At 58.3% G+C, this 23,813-nt stretch overlaps 1 protein-coding gene across 5 annotated transcripts in view; it reads right to left on the bottom strand.

Annotated features, from left to right (window-relative positions):
• IL6ST (interleukin 6 signal transducer) overlaps window positions 1-22,540 on the bottom strand; it is a 32,511-nt gene extending 9,971 nt beyond the window's left edge. For 2 of the 5 annotated variants that reach the window (XM_036308190.1, XM_036308194.1), the window contains exons 1-10: window positions 22,407-22,540; window positions 12,129-12,285; window positions 8,871-9,176; window positions 7,768-7,888; window positions 6,569-6,735; window positions 5,943-6,097; window positions 5,378-5,537; window positions 3,631-3,713; window positions 2,280-2,490; window positions 1,628-1,810 (exon numbers count right to left, since the gene is read on the bottom strand). In XM_036308190.1, the coding sequence (XP_036164083.1) occupies window positions 1,628-1,810; window positions 2,280-2,490; window positions 3,631-3,713; window positions 5,378-5,537; window positions 5,943-6,097; window positions 6,569-6,735; window positions 7,768-7,888; window positions 8,871-9,176; window positions 12,129-12,192 (1,450 nt within the window). In that variant the 5' untranslated portion in view covers window positions 12,193-12,285; window positions 22,407-22,540. Of the gene's footprint in view, window positions 1-1,627; window positions 1,811-2,279; window positions 2,491-3,630; window positions 3,714-5,377; window positions 5,538-5,942; window positions 6,098-6,568; window positions 6,736-7,696; window positions 7,889-8,870; window positions 9,177-12,128; window positions 12,286-22,406 lie in introns of those variants that run through there. The other 3 variants (XM_036308192.1, XM_036308191.1, XM_036308193.1) reach the window with 3 other exon arrangements.
• Between the last annotated feature and the right edge of the window lie 1,273 nt (window positions 22,541-23,813).

Here is a 23,813-nt window from a genome sequence, read left to right as displayed (position 1 = left end):
GCACACACAAGGGAGCAGGGAGCACACCAGGGAGAGGGGAGCACACAAGGGAGCAGGGAGCACACACCAGGGAGCGGGGAGCACACAAGGGACCAGGGAGCACACACCAGGGAGCACACACCAGGGAGCGGGGAGCACACACCAGGGAGCACACACCAGGGAGCGGGGAGCACACACCAGGGAGCACACACCAGGGAGCACACACAAGGGAGCAGGGAGCACACACAAGGGAGCAGGGAGCACACCAGGGAGAGGGGAGCACACAAGGGAGCAGGGAGCACACACCAGGGAGCGGGGAGCACACAAGGGAGCAGGGAGCACACACCAGGGAGCACACACCAGGGAGCGGGGAGCACACACCAGGGAGCACACACCAGGGAGAGGGGAGCACACACCAGGGAGCACACACCAGGGAGCACACAAGGGAGCAGGGAGCACACACCAGGGAGCACACACCAGGGAGCGGGGAGCACACACCAGGGAGCAGGGAGCACACAAGGGAGCAGGGAGCACACACCAGGGAGCACACACCAGGGAGCGGGGAGCACACACCAGGGAGCAGGGAGCACACACCAGGGAGAGGGGAGCACACACCAGGGAGCAGGGAGCACACACCAGGGAGCACACACCAGGGAGCGGGGAGCACACACCAGGGAGCAGGGAGCACACACCAGGGAGCACACACCAGGGAGAGGGGAGCACACACCAGGGAGCACACACCAGGGAGAGGGGAGCACACACCAGGGAGCACACCAGGGGGCGGGGAGCACACACCAGGGAGCAGGGAGCACACACCAGGGGGCGGGGAGCACACACCAGGGAGCGGGGAGCACACACCAGGGAGTGGGGAGCACACACCAGGGAGCACACACCAGGGAGAGGGGAGCACACACCAGGGAGCACACACCAGGGAGCACACACCAGGGAGCGGGGAGCACACACCAGGGAGCAGGGAGCACACACCAGGGGGCAGGGAGCACACACCAGGGAGCGGGGAGCACACACCAGGGAGCAGGGAGCACACACCAGGGAGCACACACCAGGGAGAGGGGAGCACACACCAGGGAGCACACACCAGGGAGCGGGGAGCACACACCAGGGAGCACACACCAGGGAGCGGGGAGCACACACCAGGGAGCAGGGAGCACACACCAGGGAGCGGGGAGCACACACCAGGGAGCAGGGAGCACACACCAGGGAGCACACACCAGGGAGAGGGGAGCACACACCAGGGAGCACACACCAGGAAGAGGGGAGCACACACCAGGGAGCACACACCAGGGAGCACACACCAGGGGGCGGGGAGCACACACCAGGGAGCACACACCAGGGAGAGGGGAGCACACACCAGGGAGTGGGCAGCACACACCAGGGAGCAGGGAGCACACACCAGGGAGCAGCAGGGCCAGGCGGCCTTGGCTTCTCTCCGCCTTACAGCCCTGTGCGCACCGTCTGTGACTAAGGGGCTCTGGGGAGGGCAGAAGCCGTCTGCCCTTGTCCACCGAGCGGCCCAGAGGCTGAGTGCACCTAGTGAACCGGACGCCGGGCTGGAACTGAGCACTGGCCGCCTCCCCAGGACCACCCTCTCGGCAGGGAGCAGGGAGGAGCCGGGCCAAGGTCCGGGTACCTGTGAGGTGTGTGCGGTGCACGGTGCCGTCCTCCTGCTGCCAGTCGGGGACACAGGGCGCCTTGTCCGACAGCACGCACCACTCCAGGATGTATTTGCTCACGGGCTCGCGGGGGGTGGTCCACTCCACCCACAGCCGGCTGTCTTTGGGAAACGCTTTCAGATCCCTTACGGGGCGAGTAGCTTCAAAACACAAGGTGGACACCACGTTGATGAGTGAACGTTTAAAAACTTAAAATATTAGTATTTTACATTCATTTCCATAACCATGCAATCTATCTTGCTGCCCTTTTTGTAGCATGTAACATTAACATGCATTTCCATGAATAAAAGCACTTCGTTATCATTTACATGCACTCTACTAAATGCTTCCTTTCCCAAATTCTTCAGATGTTCTGTGTAGGTCAATTATAATGTTTCTTCTTCCAAAGCTACCGATAAACAGTACGTTTAAGTCGTATGCACCACAGGTCCCCAGAATCTTAAAGTGACATTAAAGAACGAGGGAGGCGCATAACCAGCGCCTGCCTGACTGAGCAGGTGACAATGATGGAGCGCGAGCAGCGCCGCCGTGAGGGTGGTCAGAGTGCGTCCGTCCTCACAGGCGGCCTCATCGAGCCCTCCCTCAGGAGCCAGGCCCTCGGACACCGACCTGGGAAGTCAGAGGCAGGGATGGTGAGCACAGCGGCGTCGGACGTGCCGACCAGGTTCCTGGCTGTCAGGGTTGCTTTATAGCGATCGTTGGTGAGGTTCACGGTCAGCTTCGTGTCGTTGACTGTGTAGTTTTGTGAATGTGATTTCCATCTCGTGAGAGTCACTGTGTAATCCAAGATTTTCCCATTGGCTTCAAACGGAGGCAGGGTCTGTAATAGACACTTCATGTTAGAGCGTGTTCCCTGCAGGGTCTGTAACAGATACTCCATGTTAGAGCATGTTCCCTGCAGGGCCTGTAAGACACTTCATGTTAGAGCGTGTTCCCTGCAGGGTCTGTAACAGACACGTCATGTTAGAGTGTGTTCCCTGCAGGGTCTGTAACAGATACTCCATGTTAGAGCGTGTTCCCTGCAGGGCCTGTAAGACACTTCATGTTAGAGCGTGTTCCCTGCAGGGTCTGTAAGACACTCCATGTTAGAGCGTGTTCCCTGCAGGGCCTGTAAGACACTTCATGTTAGAGCGTGTTCCCTGCAGGGTCTGTAAGACACTCCATGTTAGAGCGTGTTCCCTGCAGGGTCTGTAAGACACTTTATGTTAGAGCGTGTTTCCTGCAGGGTCTGTAAGACACTCTGTTAGAGCGTGTTCTCTGCAGGGTCTGTAACAGACACTCCATGTTAGAGCGTGTTCCCTGCAGGGTAAGACACTCCATGTTAGAGCGTGTTCCCTGCAGGGTCTGTAAGACACTTCATGTTAGAGTGTGTTCCCTGCAGGGTCTGTAACAGACACTCCATGTTAGAGCGTGTTCCCTGAAGCCAGACCAGAGCTGACTCCCCGTGTGCTGACCCTGGAGCAGGCTCGACCTCAGTGCTCACTGATGGACCCGGCCTCCACGTCATGCTCACCGCAGGGGCAGGAGCACCGCACACGGGCCGAGGAGGTGGGAGGGCGGCTGCGGGGCCAGTTTAACACTACGTCCCAGTGTTTTTCTGCCTTTTCTGGTATGAGCCTCGCACGCACGTGTATGGAGCACACAACCATTTATCTCCGTTCCTGCGTGCACTCTGGTCACGCAGACCTTTCCTCATGATTCCTGGGCACTGGGAGAGCTGAAGAGACTCGGTCCCTGTCCGCACAGCCCCCTCCCCACCCCTCTCCCCCAGCCACGCCGAGGCTTTTGCTACGGCCTGTGCTTGCCCTTGTGCAGCAAATGCAAATTGTGGGCTTCCGCGTGCTGAGCTGATTCAATGCGCTGCTGATCGTCAGGTGAACGAACATGTGCGTTAAAGCCCCGCGCATCGCGTCACCTACGACGCACTTCACAGGAGCTGGAGAACAGACGGGCTGCTCACCTTCCACAGGAGCCGCACGGACCTGTAGCCGTGAGCAGGGGACGGCTCCACCTTATACCAGAAGCTCGGTGCCTTGGACGGTCCTAAAGGAATGACATGCATCTAGTAAATGTTTTTATTGTAACAGAAGCAAAGCCTGGAGGTTACTCCCTCACGTTGTCCTTAACACCCTCACCCTCAGCCGCGTCCCTCCCTTACACGTGGCCCATCTGGCTGTGAGCTGGGGGGGGGGGGGGGTAGGACCCCAGGAGTCAGATACATGGAGGCTCCTGTAATCTCAGGACCGTGAGGCCACAGGCAGCCCTGGGCAGTCACCAAGGCATCCCAGGTCTTACTGCTAAAAGCAGCCCTGAAAACCCCATTTAAGCTCCATCTCACATGTGCTTAAGGCCCCACGTACACACGTGAGACTGTGAGACAAGTCAGAACAGATGGACCCAGTGTAGTTCATCCCCGTACCTGGGGAGGATTCGTGCAATAAGATGTAGCACAAATGAATCCACGGGACTGTGTGACAGTCACCAGCCCTGTGAAAGAGCATTTTACAGAACCAAGTGTCAAATGCTAGTAGTCAGGCTTTAAAGTCCCTGGAGACGGCCCGATTCAGAAACATTTTATGCTACAAGGGGAAACAGGGCTGTCAGCAGGACCTGACAGAGGCTCTGAGTCAAGTCTAAGCGGTGCCGTGTGGACCAAACCCAGAGAGAAGGCCGCCTGAGGCTGGGGAGCTGCCTGGCGAGTCCACGGAGGTCACCCCCCTAGCAGAACAGTGCAGAGTGAGGAGCTGACACCCTCAGAGCCATGTCTGGGCTAGAAACGTCTCCCTGCACAAAGCAACCGGAGGCTTCGGTCCCAGGCTCCTGGCTCCGGGGTCCAGAGCTCTGACTGGATAAAGCACACGCGCCGTCGCCCAGAAAGTCTCGCCAGGACGGCTCCTGCGGCTGCGGTCGAGACACCTCCACACCTGCTGCCCATGCCCCCCACAGCTGCTTCTCACGGCAGCACGGACACCACGCCATGGCCCACGCCCCCCACAGCTGCTTCTCACGGCAGCACGGACACCACGCCATGGCCCACGCCCCCCACAGCTGCTTCTCACAGCAGCGCGGACACCACGCCATGGCCCACGCCTCCCACAGCTGCTTCTCACGGCAGCGCGGACACCACGCCATGGCCCACGCCTCCCACAGCTGCTTCTCACGGCAGCGCAGACACCACGCCATGGCCCACGCCCCCCACAGCTGCCTTTTCACGGCAGCGCAGACACCACGCCATGGCCCACGCCCCCCACAGCTGCTTCTCACGGCAGCACGGACACCACGCCATGGCCCACGCCCCCCACAGCTGCTTCTCACGGCAGCGCGGACACCACGCCATGGCCCACGCCTCCCACAGCTGCTTCTCACGGCAGCGCAGACACCACGCCATGGCCCACGCCTCCCACAGCTGCTTCTCACGGCAGCGCAGACACCACGCCATGGCCCACGCCCCCCACAGCTGCCTTTTCACGGCAGCGCAGACACCACGCCATGGCCCACGCCCCCCACAGCTGCTTCTCACGGCAGCGCGGACGCCACGCCAGGGGGTTGACTTAGGCCTTCAACATGCACACTACAGCTTACAGCTCAACGTCCCTGAAAGTAAAAGTGTTTGAATAAAATGCTCGCGAAGCGGGCAAGGCGGCCTCAGTCACTCAGCCCAGGCAGGGCTCCCACGGCCAGGACCGCGCGCCCGCGAGGTCACTCACGGTCCTCGGACGTGGTCCCCCGCGCCTCTTCGCTCCAGTCGCTCCAGAAGCCCTGGCCGTCCTCCTTCATGCAGCGCACCCGGAACACGTACTCCGTGAAGGGCCGCAGGTCCTGGACCGTGAAGGAGTAGCGGGTGGACGCTGTGTCTTCAAGAGGAATCTGAAAGCAGAGCAGCCAGCTGACCAAGCCCCATGGCCCTCAGACCAGAAACTAAGCTCCTGGAACAGACTAACACGCTAACTCCTGCTCTGGAGAGACAAGCGCAAGTCAGAAAGCTCCTCACAGCAGCAGAGTCCACAGGTTCGGGAAGCACAGAAACGTCTACTCTGAACCCTCCCTGCCTTGGTGGGCAAATTTAGAGAGAATGACAGCAGCCGGCACCGCAGCCGGGCGCGAAAAAATCAGAATTACACCTATCTTTGTCAGATCGGCAAAAACAGCAATCGATTTGGGTGTGCCGGGAACTGCTGTCATTAGCGCACGTGCCAGGAGACAGCAGGGGAGGTCGCGGGGGAGGTCGCGGGGGAGGTCGCGAGAGGCTGTGACCACAGGCGGGCGCCGTACCTGGCTCCAGGCCGCGGTGCCCCGGGCCCGGTACTGGATGTCGTACTTCAGGCCGATGAACTTGTCGATGCTGGAGTTGACCCAGCTCAGCTTCAAGATGCTGGACAGCTCCTCCGAGCTGCTGACCGACACATTGTGCGGAGGAATGGGCTTCACTGGAGAACGAAATAAACGCTCACGCCCACCGGCTTCCTCTGCAAACTCACCCCCTCCTGCTCTCACACGGTCACCACGGTCACCGCGTCCCAACCAGCACACGAGAGAAAGGAACAGCTTCTACACTTGCTTTCCTTGTCACTGAGGACATTGGTTCTCTCTTTTCGGGCTCAGATGTCGGAGAACCATTAAATATGTACAACGTACAGAACTTCTAAAGAGAATAAAGCCGGGCCGGACGCACACTGTGGCTACCACCTGTGAGATGCCTGGAAAGTGGACAAACACCAGGAGGTGACAGTCCCTGTGAGACCAGCGGGGAGGGAGCGGGGACGACGGGCACTGTGCTTTGTCCACGTCGTGATTAATGTTTCGACAACATGAACTAACGACACAAGTGCTTGTCTCTGCCCTGACCGGGGCCTAGAACTCCCTTAGTTATAAACCGCGGCGAGTGCGGCGGAGGCTACCTCTGTTCACGGGGTCGAAGTTGATGTGCTCGGACGTGGCCTCCCCCAGGGCGTTCCGCGCCTCCACCCAGACCTCCATGTTGACGAAGTAGATGGGCAGGTACTCCACGGTGCAGGCAGGGGGGCTGCCGCGCTTCGTCTTACAGTCAGGGAACTTATCCGTTGCCCTAAATACAAACACGGAAGAATCAGGCATTAAAGGAGACCTGAAAACACGAGCGTGAAAAGGTGGCTTGAAGGGTTTCGTGAGACCCAGGTTATGACAGCGCAGAACACAAAGTTGATTCCAACACGTGTGAAATAAACCGACTGCTGAAAAACAGACTTTCCTAAACACTAACCTGCTGATCGTCAAAACACGTCTGATCTGTATCTTAAACACAAAATTATCCTCACACTTCTGCTGCAGGAGCGTTCCGTCTAGTGTGCTACCCTCAGCCCCGGCCCCTCCCCATGGCTCCTCCCATGCTGGGGCTCAGTGCCACTCCTCTCCTCCCCCGGCACAGCCCTCCCGGCGGGCACAGCCCTCCCCCGGCACAGCCCTCCCGGCGGGCACAGCCCTCCCGGCTGGGGCCTCCTGCGCAGGGAGCACGGGGAGGGGCGGGACAGGATTGGTGTCACCCAGCAGAGCCGGCCCCGCCAGTCAGGCCAGGTGACCGCTCTCGGACCTCGATCCCCAGAGGAAGTTTCAGGTGGTTGTTCCGCCTTCACGCGCATGTTTACGTCAGGCACCAACTGAGAACATGTCTACATGCACGTTCTCTTTTAAAACAGAAAGGATAAGCCCCACCGAGGAAACTGAGCGCTGACTGAGAATGTGCCGACGGCGTTCTAGTGTTTTCAATTACATCAGGCTCGACAGTGGGAGGTAGTTTTTAAGTGTCCTTATCTTTTAGAAAAAAGACTAGAATACTTATGGATGAGATGACATGACGTCTGAGATTCCTCTCAGACCAGCTTGCGGTTGGGGGGGGGCGGGGGACACAAAACACCAGCCATGAGCTGACCATCACTGAGGCCAGACCATGGCACACAGGGACTCAGTATCCTCTTCCCACTTTTATGTTTCAGATGTTCCAACATTTCAGGTTAAATAAAATGTTTTAAGTTTGCATTTAACATCACTACCTGACAAAATAAAAACCCCAGCATCTGGTCAGCGTGATACATTCAGGACACAAGGAACTTCAACGACTTGCCATTCAGATTTGAGGGTGAAGTTTGTCTCCAGATGCGTCTCCCGCCCCGGATCCCACTGACAGGTCATTCTCTTCCCTTCATTCACGATGCAACTCAAGTTCTTAGGTTTTTCTGGAGGCACTAAAAGGGAAAGGGAGAACTTTCAAAAAGCTTCACATCCACAAACAACATGCACTTCACGTCCTGCCCAAGAAGTTTACACCCTCAACTACACAGGAGAAAGCGCCCACGCAAAAGTATGGACATGGCGAGAGACTGGTGCCCGAAAAATTAAATCCTTTTCTATTCAAACCCAGACTTCCTTCTAGATAGTAACACACCTTTTCTATCATAACCACCAGTGACTAGTATGTTCATATTCCGTTTTTACACCTAACCAACGTTCATTTATGACTAAATAACAGCATCCTCCACTCAGTGCCGCGTAAAGAGGGGCATTTGCATATTAGTAAGAGGACACTCAGTGGAAACCGTGATTCATCTCTGTCTCTTCCTGCTGCCGTTCTGATCTCTGCTGGGAGCAGGCCCACGGCACACAGCTCGGGGTGACAGCTCCGTTCTGATCTCTGCTGGGAGCAGGCCCACGGCACACAGCTCAGGGTGACAGCTCCGTTCTGATCTCTGCTGGGAGCAGGCCCACGGCACACAGCTCGGGGTGACAGCTCTGGTCCTGGCTCGGTCCTGCCCGCTTATCTGCTCTGACACAGAAAGACTTTCTCCCACATTCACTCCCCTTCTTGGGGCTGCTCAGCGTGCGTTTTCTTAGAGATTAAGGCACCAAGCAACTGCAAGTGACTCTGATCAATTCACAGATTTCAGTTCAACAATTCTTTTTTGGGGGGAGGGGTGTCTCATGTCAAAAGACGTTTCCATAAAACGGACAGATCCTTGGCTTTCAGGGAAAAGGTACAACTCTGTTTCTTAGGTTTGTCTGCATAGTAGAGATGAAATTGTAGTTCCACTTCTAGGCTTATTTTTAAAAACAAACGTGTCCAAAAGCCACTGGCCCAGCGAGTCCCTGCATCTCCTGGAGATGAACACACGACACTGAAAACGCGATTCACAGTCACAGCCGAGCCTGGAAGGGACTCGGGGAACTTACGGCCGGAAACAATGCTGATCCCATACACGTTCTGATCGATCTGCCCGAACGTGCGGATGTTGCAGGTGAGCTGGGTGTTTAACAGGGAGAAGTCTGGGAAGGTGACGCTCGACGCCGTGCTGTTGATAACAGTGTACTGCTCGCGAGGAACCGTCACGTGGTTTGTTTTCCAGAAGATGTAGTCAGCGTTGACGTGTAAATAATCCATACATTTTTCCTTGAGCACACAGACCGCAGTGAAATTAGAACCAAGTTGCACAACCGGCGACTCAGGGTCGATATAGCCGCAGACATCCAGAAGTTCCCCTGAAAAGAACAACGGGGGCCATGTGGGTGTGGACTGCGTTTTACTGGCCTGGCCTGGCCTGGTGCACGTGCCGCCCGCAGGCCCCAGCGCTGGCGGTGTTGGCCCCTCGAACCCTCCAGCTGGTGAAACTGCGCCTGTGGGGACTGAGCCGCCCTGTGATCTGGGCCAGTCCTGCCCCCTAACCCACACTTCACTCCCGAGGAAACCCCTCCGAACGCTTCCTTGAACTTAAGGGAACAGCAAATATAAGGCTAATTTAGAGAATAAAGAAGAAGAGATGCAACCAAAGAGTCGACGATTTTTCTCCACACAGAACAGGAGAAAAACGAGAAATGGGCAAGTGTTCAAGCTTTCAGAGAGAAACACGGGCTCGTTAGAACGAGCCCGTTCCACCTCAGCCCCGTTCGCACGGGCCGCCAGCTCCTGCAGATGGAACTGCAGAAGCAGATTTCCTTTAAAAGGGCATCTGACCGCGAGCTGGGTGCCCGAGGGGAGATGGGAATGTGGGGTAGAGCACGCAACAGCCAGCATTAGAGGGAACACGAAGGAGCGCCGGCCTTCGGCTGCGGCAGGTTCGAACGGGTGAAGGCTGAGCTGGCTGCTGACTCGGGGTCGGAGGAGCGAGCAGTCTTTCCAGTGTAGCTGCCACCTCAGGTCCGCGGTGCCTACGCCTGCCCTGCCGCCCCGTGTGCCACGTGACCTCAAGGCCGGGCCATGAAAACATACAACTTCCAACCAAGCACTCCTCTCCTCCTGGCCTCTGCGCTGGAGCCGAGCCGGAGGCGAGGGTGCCAAGGCCCATGGAGAGACATCTGGGTGGTCTGGCAACAGCCCCGCCAAGGCCTCGCCCGCAGCATCAGGCAGAGCCTTTTCACGGGGAGGCCCCAGGAATGGTGTGAAGGCGAACCCACCTGGCTGGGCCTGGCTGTCCTCCGGACCCACGAAAACCACCAGAAAGCACCATTTCTGTCCTTTTAGACCACGAAGTCTTGGAGTAATTTGCGAGGCAGCAACATTTTATTTTATTTTATTATTTTTACTAGAGGCCTGGTGCACAAAAATTTGTGCACTCAGGGGGGAGGGGGGGGGTCCCTCAGCCCGGCCTGTGCCCTCTCGCAGTCTGGGACCCCTCAGGGGATGACCACCTGCTGGCTTAGGCCTGCTCCCCAGGGGACTGGGCCTAAGATGGCAATCAGACATCCCCTTGGCAGCCCGGCAGCCTTTAGGGGATGTCCACTTGCCAGCGGGGAGCAGGCCTAAACTGCAGTCGGACATCCTTAGCGCTGCTGAGGAGGCAGGAGAGGCTCCCACCACCACCGCTATACTGGAAGCCATCAGCCTGGCTTGTGGCTGAGCAGAGCTCCCCCCTGTGAGAGCGCACTGACCACAAGAGGGCAGCTCCTGCATTGAGCGTCTGTCCCCTGGTGGTCAGTGTATGTCATAGTGATCAGCCATTCCCAGTCCTTCTGCTGTTAGGGTCAGTTTGCATATTACCCTTTTACTATATAGGATAGAGGCCTGGTGCACGGGTGGGGGCCGGCTGGTTTGTCCTGAAGGGTGTCCTGGATCAGGGTGGGGGTCCTGCTTGGGTGCCTGGCCAGCCTGGATGAGGGGCTGATGGCTGTCTGCAGCTGGTCACACACCCTTCAGGGTGGGGGTCCCCACTGGGGTGCCTGGCCAGCCTGGATGAGGGGATGATGGCTGTTTGCAGCTGGTCGCACCCTCTTCGGGGGGGGGGGTCCCTACTGGGGTGCCTGGCCAGTCTGGGTGAGGGGCTGAGGGCCGTTTTCAGGCTGGCAGGTGACTGAAGCTCCCAACCTCTCCTTTTTTTCTTTTTTCTTTTTTAATTCTGGGATTTATTTACCCTCTATGGTTGTCACTGGAGCTGAGAGCCAGCTTCAGCTCTGAGGCTCAGCTCCAGCTCTGAGACCTCGGCTGCTGAAAGCAGTTATCTGGGTTTGTTTGGGTTCTATAATTGTAACACTGTTGCGGTCCTGCTCGCTCCAGCTCTGACAGCTGAAAGCAGGTTTCTGGGGATTGTTTAGCTTCTATAATTGCAACATTGTTTCTTAGAGTGCAAGCTCAGAGGCCAGCAGCGGCATGCGGGGAACCTTGGCTTCCTCCATCACTGGAGCAAGCAAGCCTCCTGTTCACTTCAGCTGCCTGCCTGCCGGCCGCCATCTTGGTTGGCAGTTAATTTGCATATCACCCTGATTAGCCAATGGGAAGGGTAGAGAAGTTATGGTTAATTACCATGTTTCTCTGTTATTAGATAGGATTTCAGAGGGGAAGGGAGGGAGAGAGAGAGGGAAACACCAATGATGAGAGCGAATCACTGATCGCTGCCTCCTGCACGCCCCTTCTGGGGATCAGCCCACAGCCCGGGCATCGAACGTGACCTCCTGGCTCTCAGGCTCAGCTCTCTCTGTGGGGAAGGACAGTGGGGCTCCCCCACCCCCGTCTGGCACAGATGGCTAACTTATGTTCTTCACCAAGTTCCACGAGACAAGTTCAACAATTACACGCCTGGACATCACGGTCATGTCAAACATTAACGGTTTGCAAACATTTGTCCCTGACTCTGCACTGTCTCCCTGTGGATGGGCGGCGGCCAGCGGCCAGCACGCCGACAGGCACTGCTGTGGCCGTGGAGGCTCTGCGCCCAGCGACCCTCCCGGCGCCAGTCCCCCCGGTGCCCAGTGGCCTCACATCAGGCGAAGCACTGACAGCCAGCAGGTCTCCTCCTGGTTCTTTATTTAAAACACAACCTCCCTTCCACACCGATAGCCATGGTCACTAAACCACATAGCATCCCACTTCTCACCATCACTCTGAGACAACCTTCTCTCAGCAACGACTACAGAGAAAGTGTGGAGCCTGCACTGTCACTGTATCCTATGAATGGAATGAGGTGACCCTGTGGGCGGGAGGGCGGCCCTGAGGAACCTTACCCAGGCACGTGGCGGTGAGGAGCAGCAGCAGGGTGGGCAGCATCCGTGTCCGCATGGCTGACATCTTGCCGGGACGAGTCTGCAAGAGGCACAGGAACGTCACTGCTCACACTTTCCTTCATGGCACATTTCCAACGTCTCCGCTCCGGAGGCTGCTCTATAGAAAGGGGTGCATTCTCAGGAGGGCAGAACAGCCAGTCTCCCAAGGGCTTCAGTGTGTCCCACTGAGGTTATGGCTACATCAATGCAGCGCGAGCCCGGCCAGTGTGGCTCAGAGGGTGAGCATTGACCCCGGCACCCAGAGGTTACCTGTTCGCTTCCTGGTCAGGGCACATGCCTGGGTTGCAGGCTCGATCCCCAGTAGGGGGCATGCAGGGGGCAGCCGATTAATGATGTTTCTCTCTCATCAATGTTTCTATCTCTCTATCTCTCTCCCTTGCTCTCCCCCTAAAAAAATCAATAAAAATATAATATTTAAAAATATTTAAAAATACAACTGGAAAACAGTTTCACTTTAAGGTGAATGAGAAGACGCTGTTTCTTCTTTAGTGAGTCCTGAGATGGAGCACTTAGACAGACAAGTGTCTGCAGGGCAAAACGCACCAAACCACCTCCAGTCATGCACCATGGAGAAGAGTCTAGCTCACAGCATGACCAGCAACACCCCTGATGCACGAAGAATGCCTACAAACCACTGAAAACCCCACACCCAGAGAAAACCAGGCCGGTGAGCTGAAGAGGCAACTCACAGAAAAGGAAACACAAGTCACTCAAACAGACGAGAGGACACTTCACCCGTCACAGCGGAAGAGACCAGCGACCCCGCACAGGACGCTCTGGAGAGCAGCTCGCAGCCCTGCACCAGCAGAGCTCAGCGCGAGACCCCGACTGCCACGCCCAGCACCGCCCGCGGGAGGGAGCGAGCGAGGGTCCCTCCCAGACCAGGCGGAGGCTCCCGGCTTCGATGAAATCAGCCGCAGGCACTTCCACACCAGCCGGTCTCACGTGACACAGGAGGCGGCGGGAGCAAACCGGGCACCTCGCACCGAGGGCACAGCCGGGCGCGTGGTCAGGTCAGAGGGCGTCTGGGGGGAGGGCCGGGCGCATCCTGGGCTGCGGGCGTGTTCTGTGTCGCGACGGATGGTGGTGAGTCACGAGCTGCACACTGACGGCGTGTGGACGTGTACATGGCCCTCAGTGAACATGGTGAGCCCACGACGACGCAGGCCCGACACCACCCTCCCCTCGTGGGGGGAGGACGGACCTGAGTGACGCCGGGGCACGGAGACGGTGACTCAGCCTCGCAGGGCCACCGTGGCCGCCTTCCCACAGCCGGACGGCTCAGCCTGAACGTCACGGTTTGTTACTCACAACAACACCTGCCCGACAAGGGACGGGCAGCCGAGAGCAGCTCAGCAGCACCGGCCAAGGCTGGAGCCAGACACCTGAGCCTGACGATTCGACTTCTCGAATTTCACCTGACAGATGTGAGCAAACAACACGCGGGCCAGTTACTCACGACAGCGCTGCTTTCACAGGAGAGACTGGAGCGACCGGAAGTCCTGCAGGGGCCCCGTGAAGTCACGGCACACCCAGCCCAGGGCACACGCAGCCACAGGAAAGGGCCTTCACACGCAGGCATGTCAGTGCTCACAACACATGAAGTCACGGCACACCCAGCACAGGGCAGACGTTCTCGCCCAATGAAACGATGCCTCTGGCCTCAGCTTCCCAGCGCTGCGTCCACAGGAGGAGCGCCCCGGCCATCGTACCTGCCACGCAACGGGCCTTGCACAAAACTACTCGACCACGAGCGGCTCTGACCGCCAGGTGAAGGCAGAGGCCATTTCCCTCCACCTGGTTCCGTCCTTCCTCCCCATGGGAACCAGTCCCACATGAGAACCGCAGGACAAGTGAGGAGGTGGCCGGGCGTCCTGCCCCTCACCCCCCAGCGCTGTCCCCGCGACAGAGGGCCCCCTGGGGTTGCGGGGACGGTGGCCTTCCTGTGGGCGGCGCTCTTCCCGAAAGGACCGAGGGCACTGCAGAGCCACCACGCTCCCCTGAGCAGCGACATGCTTTCCGCTTCTGAACAGACGGCCATCGGGATGTGAGGGGACGAGGGGGACAGCTCCCAGCAACGTGACGCCACCGTTCACCCCGACAGGGGACACTCAGCACCCTGCACGTTCCCGGGGGCCGTGCACCCACTGCGTTCGGACCTGCTGTACAGGGACGAGTGGCCAGGACTCTGCTCATTTCTCCTGTGTGCACCTTGGGGTGGCGAATCTGCTGTACAGGGACGAGTGGCCAGGACTCTGCTCATTTCTCCTGTGTGCACCTTGGGGTGGCGAATGTCCACCTGGAATGGCCATGAGCGCCCCCTCCGCCTCCCCTGCAGGTCGTCTCTGTGATTATAACCACGACTGGCGGCATACGCGGCTCCGAGACCCGCGCGCTCTCGGCGGCCCAGGCCCCGCTGTGGGAGCTGGAGACACAGCACCTTGTAAAGGACTAACACATAAGAAATTACATTTATAACAAGGATGTGCTAAAGATGCAAAGGAAATACGTATTTTTAAATTTTCAAATAAAAAGAAATTGAAAAACGTCAAGTGAAAATCCTCTATATTCCCACCAAAATTACAACCGAGTAATTTTGTAGATAATCTTGCAAATTTTTCGTTTTTTTTATTTTTCAGTTCTGCGTCGCTACAGCTATTTTGGTCCTGGGGGGAAATACCAAACAACATAAAAAATCCACCCTCCCTCCCACCCCTGCCCTGCGGCTCCACCAGCTCCTTCTCTACCTGTGAGTCCGTCTTGTCTTGTTTACTCACTTACTTTCTTACATTCCACAGGTAAGGGCGACCCTACGACCCTACGGTCTTTTTCTCACTTCACTGAGCATCATGCCCTCCAGGCCCATCTCTGCTGTCACAATGGCAGCTCTCCGCCCTTGTCATCGCTGAGCCACAGGCCCTCGTCTACATCCCGAACCTTCTCAGCCACAGTTACCAACAGGCACCTGGCGGCCTTTGTAAGTGACGCTGCCCTGAACGCAGGGGGGTGTGTACTAGCATCTGTACATTTCCTCTGTGCATAACTTCATGTTACGGAAACACGTGCTTTCTTATTTTACAAAGATGGGATCGCGACCATGTTCTGTAACCTGCTTTCTTCACTAAACACTACCTATTGGGCTTTCTAAGTCAATAGATGAGTATTAATTCCTTACAGCCTTTGTTCAAACTCACTTCTCACGCAGGTCTTCCCTGACCAGCCTGTGCTGCTCCCCCTCCCCGACCCTCGATAGCCCTGAGCACCGTATAATACGTTGGCGGGCAGGTCCCATAAAGGGCCAGACAGCACACAATTCAGGCTCCGAGGGCCTCCACGCTCCTGCGACCAGTCACTCTGGCCTGGCGTGCTCACAGTGTGAACACATGGGCACGGCTGGGTTCCAACAAGACTCCATTTGCCAAAACTCACTTGAACTAGTTCACAGACCTACATGTAAAGCCTAAAACCTCGGGCGAGAAAACACAGGAGAAACCCTCTGAGGAGTTGGTTGGGCAAAGACTCTTAGACACGACACCGACTGGTAAGTTAGGCTTCATTAAAATGAAAACTGCTGCCGAAACCGGTTTGGCTCAGTGGAGGGAGCGTTGGCCTGCGGACTGAAAGGTCCCAGGTTCGATTCCGGTCAAGGGCATGTACCTGGGTTGCGGGCACATCCCCAGTAGGAGATGTGCAGGAGGCAGCTGAATCGATGGTTCTCTCTCATCGATGTTTCTAACTCTCTATCCCTCTCCCTTCCTCTCTGTAAAAAAATCAATAAAATATGTTTTTTAAAAAAATAAAATAAAATGAAAACTGCTGCTCTTTTTAAAAATATATATATTTTATTAATTTTTTACAGAGAGGAGGGGAGAGGGATAGAGAGTTAGAAACATCGATGAGAGAGAAACATCGATCAGCTGCCTCTTGCACGCCCACTACTGGGGATGTGCCCGCAACCAAGGTACATGCCCTTGACTGGAATCGAACCTGGGACCTTTCAGTCCGCAGGCCGACGCTCTATCCACTGAGCCAAACCGGTTAGGGCAAAAGCTGCTGGCTGCTCTTTAAAAACACTGGTGAGAGAATAAAAAGACCGGCCACAGATTGGGAGGAAATACTTACCAGTCAATTTCCCAATAAAGACCTATTCCAGAATGTATTTTTAAAACTAGGAAAACATAATGAGAAAATAAACCTCATGAAAAGGTGAGCAAAATATTTGAACAGACACATCACCGAAGGAGGAAATGGCTGAAGAAAACAAGTGCCGTGTCCTTGGCTAGTCCACCCGAGGTACTTTCCCAGAGAAACGAAAGCTACAGCCAAGCAGAGCCGTGGGCCTGTACACTGCAGTCTGTCGTACACGACACATCACGCCCCTCTCACAACAGGGAAGCCAGTTCGTTCACGCAGCAGACACATGAAGTGCTCCCCACGCTGGTATGATTCCGGATCTGGGACTAGAGAGGGAGCCAAGCGTCTTCAGGCGTCACCCCTCGCAGCCCATGTCCAATCAGGGCCCTGCCTGGGTGCCGGGGTAGGAGTTCATCGTGAAGCGCTCAGACCCTCCGGGCTCAGGGCGCACTCGGGAGACAGCCCCTCCCCGTGCGGCCACCGAGCTCTTGCTGCTGCTGCAGGGCATTTCCCGGACACCGCAGCCAGCTTCCTGTTGAGAGGCCAGGGTTCAAGGAGACGCCGGGAGTTGTCGATCATTCAACACAGTTCTGGGGGCAGCTTAATAAAAAATAACAAGCAAATAAATAAGACAAAAACGGGAAAAGAAAAACTTGCAGGTGATAGGATCACCTATCAAGAAAAAGAGTAAGAATCCAATGCCAGGCTATAAGGACTAGTGCAAGTTTAATCTAATCGCTGAATAAAAGATCATAAAAAACACAGCTTTCCTTGACATCGATAATGAGCAATCAAAATGTAACAGAAAAATCCCTATTCACAGCAGCGTCCGACTCTAACGTGCCGAGGAAAACCCTAGCCAGACCACGCGACAGCTCCGTGACGAACGCCATGAACCTCCTGAGCTTCCCCGTGGCCCTCCGTGTCAGGGGTAGGAGGGCCATACAAGCAGGACAGCCTTCTCCCCAGTGTCCAGTTCAGGCAACGAGGCCCGAATCCAAGCTGCAGAGTGGCTGCGGGATGTCACAGACCCATGAAGATTTCATAGAAAATGTTAGAGAACAGCCAAAAGCCAACTCTCAAAAAGAGCCAACATCACTTTGCTGACCAGAGGCCCCATCTATTAGGACACACTGCAGTGTTACAGGGATGAAGCCATAGCGCGGGCACAGACACAGCCAGCCCTCGTGCTGTAAACCGCCATGTCCAGAAACAGATGCGGGGTTCAGAACAGGCCCCCCCCAACGGGCCACTCTGGCCTGTGAAGGATTTGAGCGGAGACTGCAGGGTCACCATCAAGGGCTCCCTCCCCTCTAAGGAAGCCGCACCTGGGGCCTTGCCCATGCAAGAGTTACTCCCGGAAATAGTTTTATGGACGATGTGAAGGGAAGGACGAGCCACAGAACATCTGCTCTTCTCGTCCTGCAATGACCTCCCCACTCCACCCCCACGCCCTAAGGTGGCCTCAGCTCAGACGCCAAACGTACCGCATCTTCCCTTTCTGTCTCTGAACCTCCTATGAGTGTGAGGGTCTGACTCTCATGCAGTGGGTTCCCATGGGGAAAGGAACGTTGCTTCCTCCCACACAGACCCACGCGTACAGGGCAAAAGTAGGTCTACACTGTCCATACGGAGAACAGTGCACTAATTAATAAATATCAGCACAAGAAGAAACTTTCACGTACTCACAACCGTAAACCTACTTTTGCCCCACCCTGTAGATAATGTGATATCTTTGTTTTGTTGTTAATCCCATTGATTTTTAGGGAGAGTGGGAGAGAGAGGGAAAGACAGAGAGAAGCATCGATGTGAAAGAAACACATCAACTGGTTGCCTCCTGCACGCGCCCTGACCATGGATGGCCCTGGCCCGGGAGGAGCCTGCAACTGAGGTCCGTGCCCTTGACCGGAATGAAACCCGGGACCATTTGGTCCACAGGCCGACGCTCTATCCACTGAGCACACCGGCCAGGGCCATATCACTGGGGGAATAAAGAACTAGTAGTATTGGGACAACTGACTCCACAAGAAAAATAATGACAATACTTAACAAAAATAATGCAGAGCCCCACGTCATCCCAGACACAGACACTCCAGATGGATCAGGGCCCTGCGTGGGAAATGCAGAGCACGCCTGTGTCCTCGCAGGCAGAGAAGGCCTTTTACAAATATCGTCGTCGAAGCCAAATGACAGTTCTTCCCTGGAGAAGTTCAAAGTTCGGAGGGTAGCATATGCCCTGGGCGCTACAGAAGCACAGAGAACAAACACCCAGTTCAGACCCAGCCCAGGAAAGCCCCGCTGTGAACCAGCCCAGGGTTTCGTTGTGCAGAAAGGAACAGCTCCTGCCCTGCAGCTTTAAGACGAGAACCCAGGCTAGTTCCACACGACTCTCGGCCAATGGGCCGCCTCGATTCCCACCGAGCCCCACGGGGCAGACGGGCGGAGGCAGACAGGCCGCCGCAGGGCCGCACAGCGAGTTTCGCAGCCTCTCCGTGGCGGCCGACTCTGCGTCTGGAACCCTCGGTTTCCACGTAGCCACAGCGTGTGGTTGACTTCTGCCCTTTATCTCCTTTTCAGCGGAAAATCTCTGTGGGGTTTTATCTCCTGGCTCTGCGTGAACCAGGGTGTTTGGCATCGACTAGTATTTAAAACACAACTTCTCTGAAGACCTGCACTGCCAGCTACGACCCTCAGGCAAATACTGTCAACAATTCTGGATGGGCCTCCGTCCTAAATTCCAGTTCTGCGTCAGCGCCTCGAACGTCAGCGCCTCGAACGTCCCGTCTCTGAGGCCAATAAATGCACCAGGTCTGAAGACAATACCCACACAGACACATGGTCACGCACACACATGTACACAGACATGCACACACCTTCCTTTAAGGTCACAGCTCTTATCTTTCCATCTGAAAAGACACTTGCCTTCGCAAACTGCCCAAGCCAAAGGGCCCAGGCTGCCTCTGGCCTGTCCTTTTAGCTTTTCTGTTACCAACCTGCCCCAGCCTCCATCCATCTGTAAGGCCTGTCTTACTTGTCTCTTTCTACCCTCATCCTGACCGAACTAATTTATAAGCATAACCATGTGTACCCCTGCCCCTTGCTTCCCGCCCCTTTCTCCCCCCAAACCATTCTGAACGTTTCTGATGGATAAAGTTCTCTAAAACGCTACTTTCAAGCTGTCGCTCTTTCCCCAAAAGCTTTTTAAAGGGTGAATAACAAGGCCAAATGTTTCAGCCACTTAAGAACCTAAAAATTTGGCTGCAGTGTGCCGGTCCCAGCTACCTTCTTTGGCATTTCAAGTCGACGCTTAACAACCCTGCTCTCAGCTCAGACGATCTTCCAGAGGAACGGCAAGCCTCGGCTTCCACTCCCATCAGGCGGGACGCCCTGCAAAGCCAATTGCAAAGCAAATACGTCCGTTCTTCATTCTACTTGCCATTCACAATTCGGTCCTGCCTCCTATCATTCCTACCGGCCACCCTGCAGAGCTGCGCCCAGGCCGAGCCCACGGCGAGCCTTTCTCAACACTTCCTTAGGGTCTGTGCTTCTGCACGCGGACTCCCCGCCTCTACCATCTGTCCTTGGGCCTGCTTCACAGTGTTTATAACTCAGAACTTCCTCCCACGCTCACGACATCTTTGCCCCCAGTGGACTTGAACAACAGTTTCCTAATCAGAGTCCCAATGCTGGGCGGCAGTCCCTTGCTGTAGGCGCTGAGGTCCTCAGAACCGAACATGCTGCGAGGCCCATAGACCGTGAGGGGCGGGTTCTGGAAGGCCTTCTGTGTGGCCACATGGCTCTAGTCCCTGTCACGCGTGTGCACCTGTGAAGAGGCAGCACAGGCCACGGCAAGGAGCCACAGTCTGCAGCCAGGCCGTCCGGGTGTGAACTCGGGGTCACCGTTCCTTAGCCACGTGCACTGCAAGTTTGTCACCTGGGACACGCCTCGCCCTTTCCGCACTGGCTCCACTCGCAACGGCCCCCTCGTCTTCCCTGCATCCAGGTCTGACCAGGCGCAAGGCCGACCTCTAGGAAACCCGCTGACCCTCCCAAGGCTCAGCCGGTCACTCCCTGTTTGAGAGATCTCGGCGCGATCGGTGCCACCCCGCGTTTCATGAGGACGGCCTGCACCCTGGCACAGTCAGCCACCTCCAGGCGGCTCTCGCAGGGTCCAGGGCAGCGCCAGCCTCCTGAGCTCCCGTGGCCACAGGACGTGCGCAGTCTCCGTGGCGTGGAAGAGTAAAGCTCGGAGAACTCCCCCCTGAGCAGACGGCCTTTGCCCTCAGAGGCACGGAGACACCTGGACTCTCCCAGCTGCTCCAGGAGCCAAGCAGCAAGTGCTGCGGCGGGAGCCCCGACTCCCAGTGGAAGCGGCTCCCCCAGGAAAAACGTGTGCACCCCACTGCACAGCAGCGCTACTGACAACAGCGAGATCTGGACACAGCGCGTGCCCACCAGGGATGAGCGGATACACGGCTGTGGCGCACGCACTCCACGGACACCACGCGGCAGAAAAGGAGCTCTCACCCTGCAGGACAGCAGGGGGGACCTGGAGGGTCATGCTCAGTGGACGAGCCAGTCGGAGAAAGACAAGTATCCCACCATCTCACTCACGTGTGGGATCTAATGAGCACGATAAACCGAGGAAGGAGACAGATCCAGAGACATGGGCGCGTGGAACAGCCTGCGCACCTCAGAGGGAAGGGGTGGTTGGGGAGAAAAGATCAACTAATGACCTTCCATGCACACATGCCCAGCCATGGACATGCCCAGCCACGGACGGACAACAGGGCAGTGAGGGCCTGGGAGGGGAGGGAGTGGGGAGGAGGAGGTGGGGGGGGGCATCTACGTTCAACAATGAAGATAAACTTAAAAAAGAGAGCGAGGCTCTGAAATGGCTGGAGGGAAAACACTCCACACGCTGAGGCCCTCCAGCTCCCACGCAGGCGGCAGCGGGCCCTGCAGGAGCCCCGTGGGCACCGCCAAGCGCCCCCACGGGTGCGGGGCAGAGACGGGTCCCGGGCAGGCCTGGCTCCCTCCCCGTGGAGCGCGCTGTGCCCCCTCCTGCGCAGGCAGGTGATGCCCACCTGCACCCTCGCGGGAGCCGGAGGGCAGACGCCCTTGGGAAACTCTTAAAATAAGTGGAAAACGCTGTGATTCATGCGTAAAAGCGACAACAGGAAGGCCGTTGCCATGGCACAGGGCACGGGTCCAGTCCGCGGGCAGCGCTGCTGACCCTCTTCTAAGTGACGGATGAGAACCGGACCGGGGCCGGGACCGGATGGGTCCCTGCAAACCAGGGGCTGCCTCGCAGCTCCCCGCCCTCCCTTCCCGCTCCCTCCGCTCACGCAGACGGGCTCACACCTCCCGCCCAAGCCGGCCCGGCGCACGCTCCCCCCAAGCGCAGCGGCCCCCCCCCCAAGCGTAGCGGCCCCCCCCAAGCGCAGCGGCCCCCCCAGCGCAGCGGCCCCCCCAGCGCAGCGGCCCCCCCAAGCGCAGCGGCCAGGCCCCGCTCCCATCACTGCCCAGGCCCGCGCTGGGCCGGGCTAAGCCCGCGGCGGGACTCGGGCCCCCACCCCCCACCCCGGCCCCCAAGCCCCGGCCCGGCGTGTTGACAGCGCGGGCGCCCATCGTCCCGGGAAGTCGCGCTGGATCCCCAGTCGGTTCCCACCCGCGCGGCCCCGCAGACAACAGCGGCCCGTCTCCGCCTCCGCTCGGGACGGAAGCTTTGGGCCGAGGAGGGACCGCGGCGCGGGACCCGGGACCGACCCGCCGGAACCCACACGCAGGGCCCCACGGCCACCCCCGGGCCGGGCGGGGAGGAGCGAGGGCCCGGCCTGAAGGGGGGGCGCGGGCGGGGGCCGCAGGGAGTCAGGGTGAGTGTGCGCGTCGGGGGCGGCCGCGGCCGGGGCGCTGGGATCAGGGGGCGAGGCCGCGGCTCCCGTCGGGAAGCGGGGCCGGGGCGGGGGACGCGGGTTTCCGGTCGGGACGGGGCTCGGGCCGCGCGGGGGTACGCCGCCCTCCGGACCCCGCGGCCCGACTGCGAGGCCCAGGCCGCCCGCCCCGCCCGCCCCCGGGCCTCACCTCGGGCTTCGCTCCCGGCTCCGCGGCCACGTCTCCGGCGCCAGGCCCGTCCTCCGTCCTCCGCTCGCCGCCCCGTCCGCCGTCCGCCGTCCTCCCCGCAGGCGCGGCACGCGGCCCTCCTCCCGGCGGCCTCCTCCCGGCCCCGCCCCGCCAGCCCCGCCCCGCGCGCGGATTGGTCGCCGGGGGCCCGGCGCGTCCTGCCATTGGCCGACGGCCCCGCACGGCGAGGGGCGGGGCCTGGCGGCCGGATTCCCGTAACGCGGCTCCCGGGTCCCGGATTCCGGGGTCGCCCGTGGGCCGGGAGCGCAGGGTCCGCCTCCCGCCCCCGCGGGTGCCGAGCGGGGCTGCGGGGGGAAGCGGAGAGCCCGCCCGCCGCCTCCCTGCTCGCCCGCCCGCTGGGACCGGCCGCGAGGACCGCGGGCTCCGTGGGGACCGGGACGCGACTCCCCGGGGAGCGCGGAGGGCTCGGCGCCGGGAGGCAGAGACCGCAGGTGGCGGCCCCCACGGCCTCGGGCCGGGCCTGGGAGACCAGCCACGTTCCTGCTTTACGCCGGCGAGGGGGTCGGTGGGCAGGGGCGCGGCTGGGCTCTCGGGCTGTGCCCCCCATGGGTGTCCGAACCCCCGAGCAAAGCCAGGCTCCTGCCCGCCCTCCTGCCCTGCCCGCCAGGAAAGGGACCTGCAGAGCCACTTTGGGGGGTGTGTGTGTGTGCGTGCGAGTGTCTGTGTGCATGTGAGTGTGTGTGTGCATGTGAGTGTGTGCGAGTGTGTCTCCATGTGTGGGTGAGTGTGGGAGTGGGGTGTGGGGTGAGGGGCTCTGGGAAGAAAGGCAGGCTACAGGAGGGCAATAAAGGTTTAGGGACTGACCCAAATGACACCCGTGTATTAACACAATTATAAGGTTCGAATTATGTTGAGGAATCAGAGAGAGGGAAACGCACCAAAGCATTTCTTAGTTGTGATCATGTCATTGTTAAGACACGGACAGCGGGCCTGCTGTGTGTCTGGGGCTAACAGGGTCCCAGGCAGGTGGGCTCCCCTTGGAGACCAAGCTCCTGTGCTCAGCTGGCTGCTCCCTGTCACCTTGGGTCTAACCAGGAAGGTGCCTGCGTTGCGTTCTAGCTCTGCCACTTGTAGGGGTGTTGGTTTTAAAGCAGATTTTTCAGATCCAGCAAACATTTACATGGGGACAGTGTCTACGGCTAAGTGCACCTTCTGATTCCGGACTCCCTGGGTGTAAGCCCTGCGACCTCCCAGCCTGTGGCCGTGGACAGGCCTCACCTCCCGGCCTGTGGCCGTGGACAGGCCTCGGTTTCCCGGCTGCACAGCGAGAGAAGGCATCTGATGGATCGCTGCAAGGGCTACAGGAGTTAAAATGCAGGAAGTGCTCTGCACAGGGCGGTGCTCAGT

Source organism: Myotis myotis, unplaced genomic scaffold, assembly GCF_014108235.1.
Source record: "Myotis myotis isolate mMyoMyo1 unplaced genomic scaffold, mMyoMyo1.p scaffold_m19_p_5, whole genome shotgun sequence".
Classification (NCBI taxonomy): Eukaryota; Metazoa; Chordata; class Mammalia; order Chiroptera; family Vespertilionidae; genus Myotis; species Myotis myotis.
Note: the sequence above shows the minus strand (reverse complement) of the source record. Positions and strands in the feature narration are given on the sequence as shown.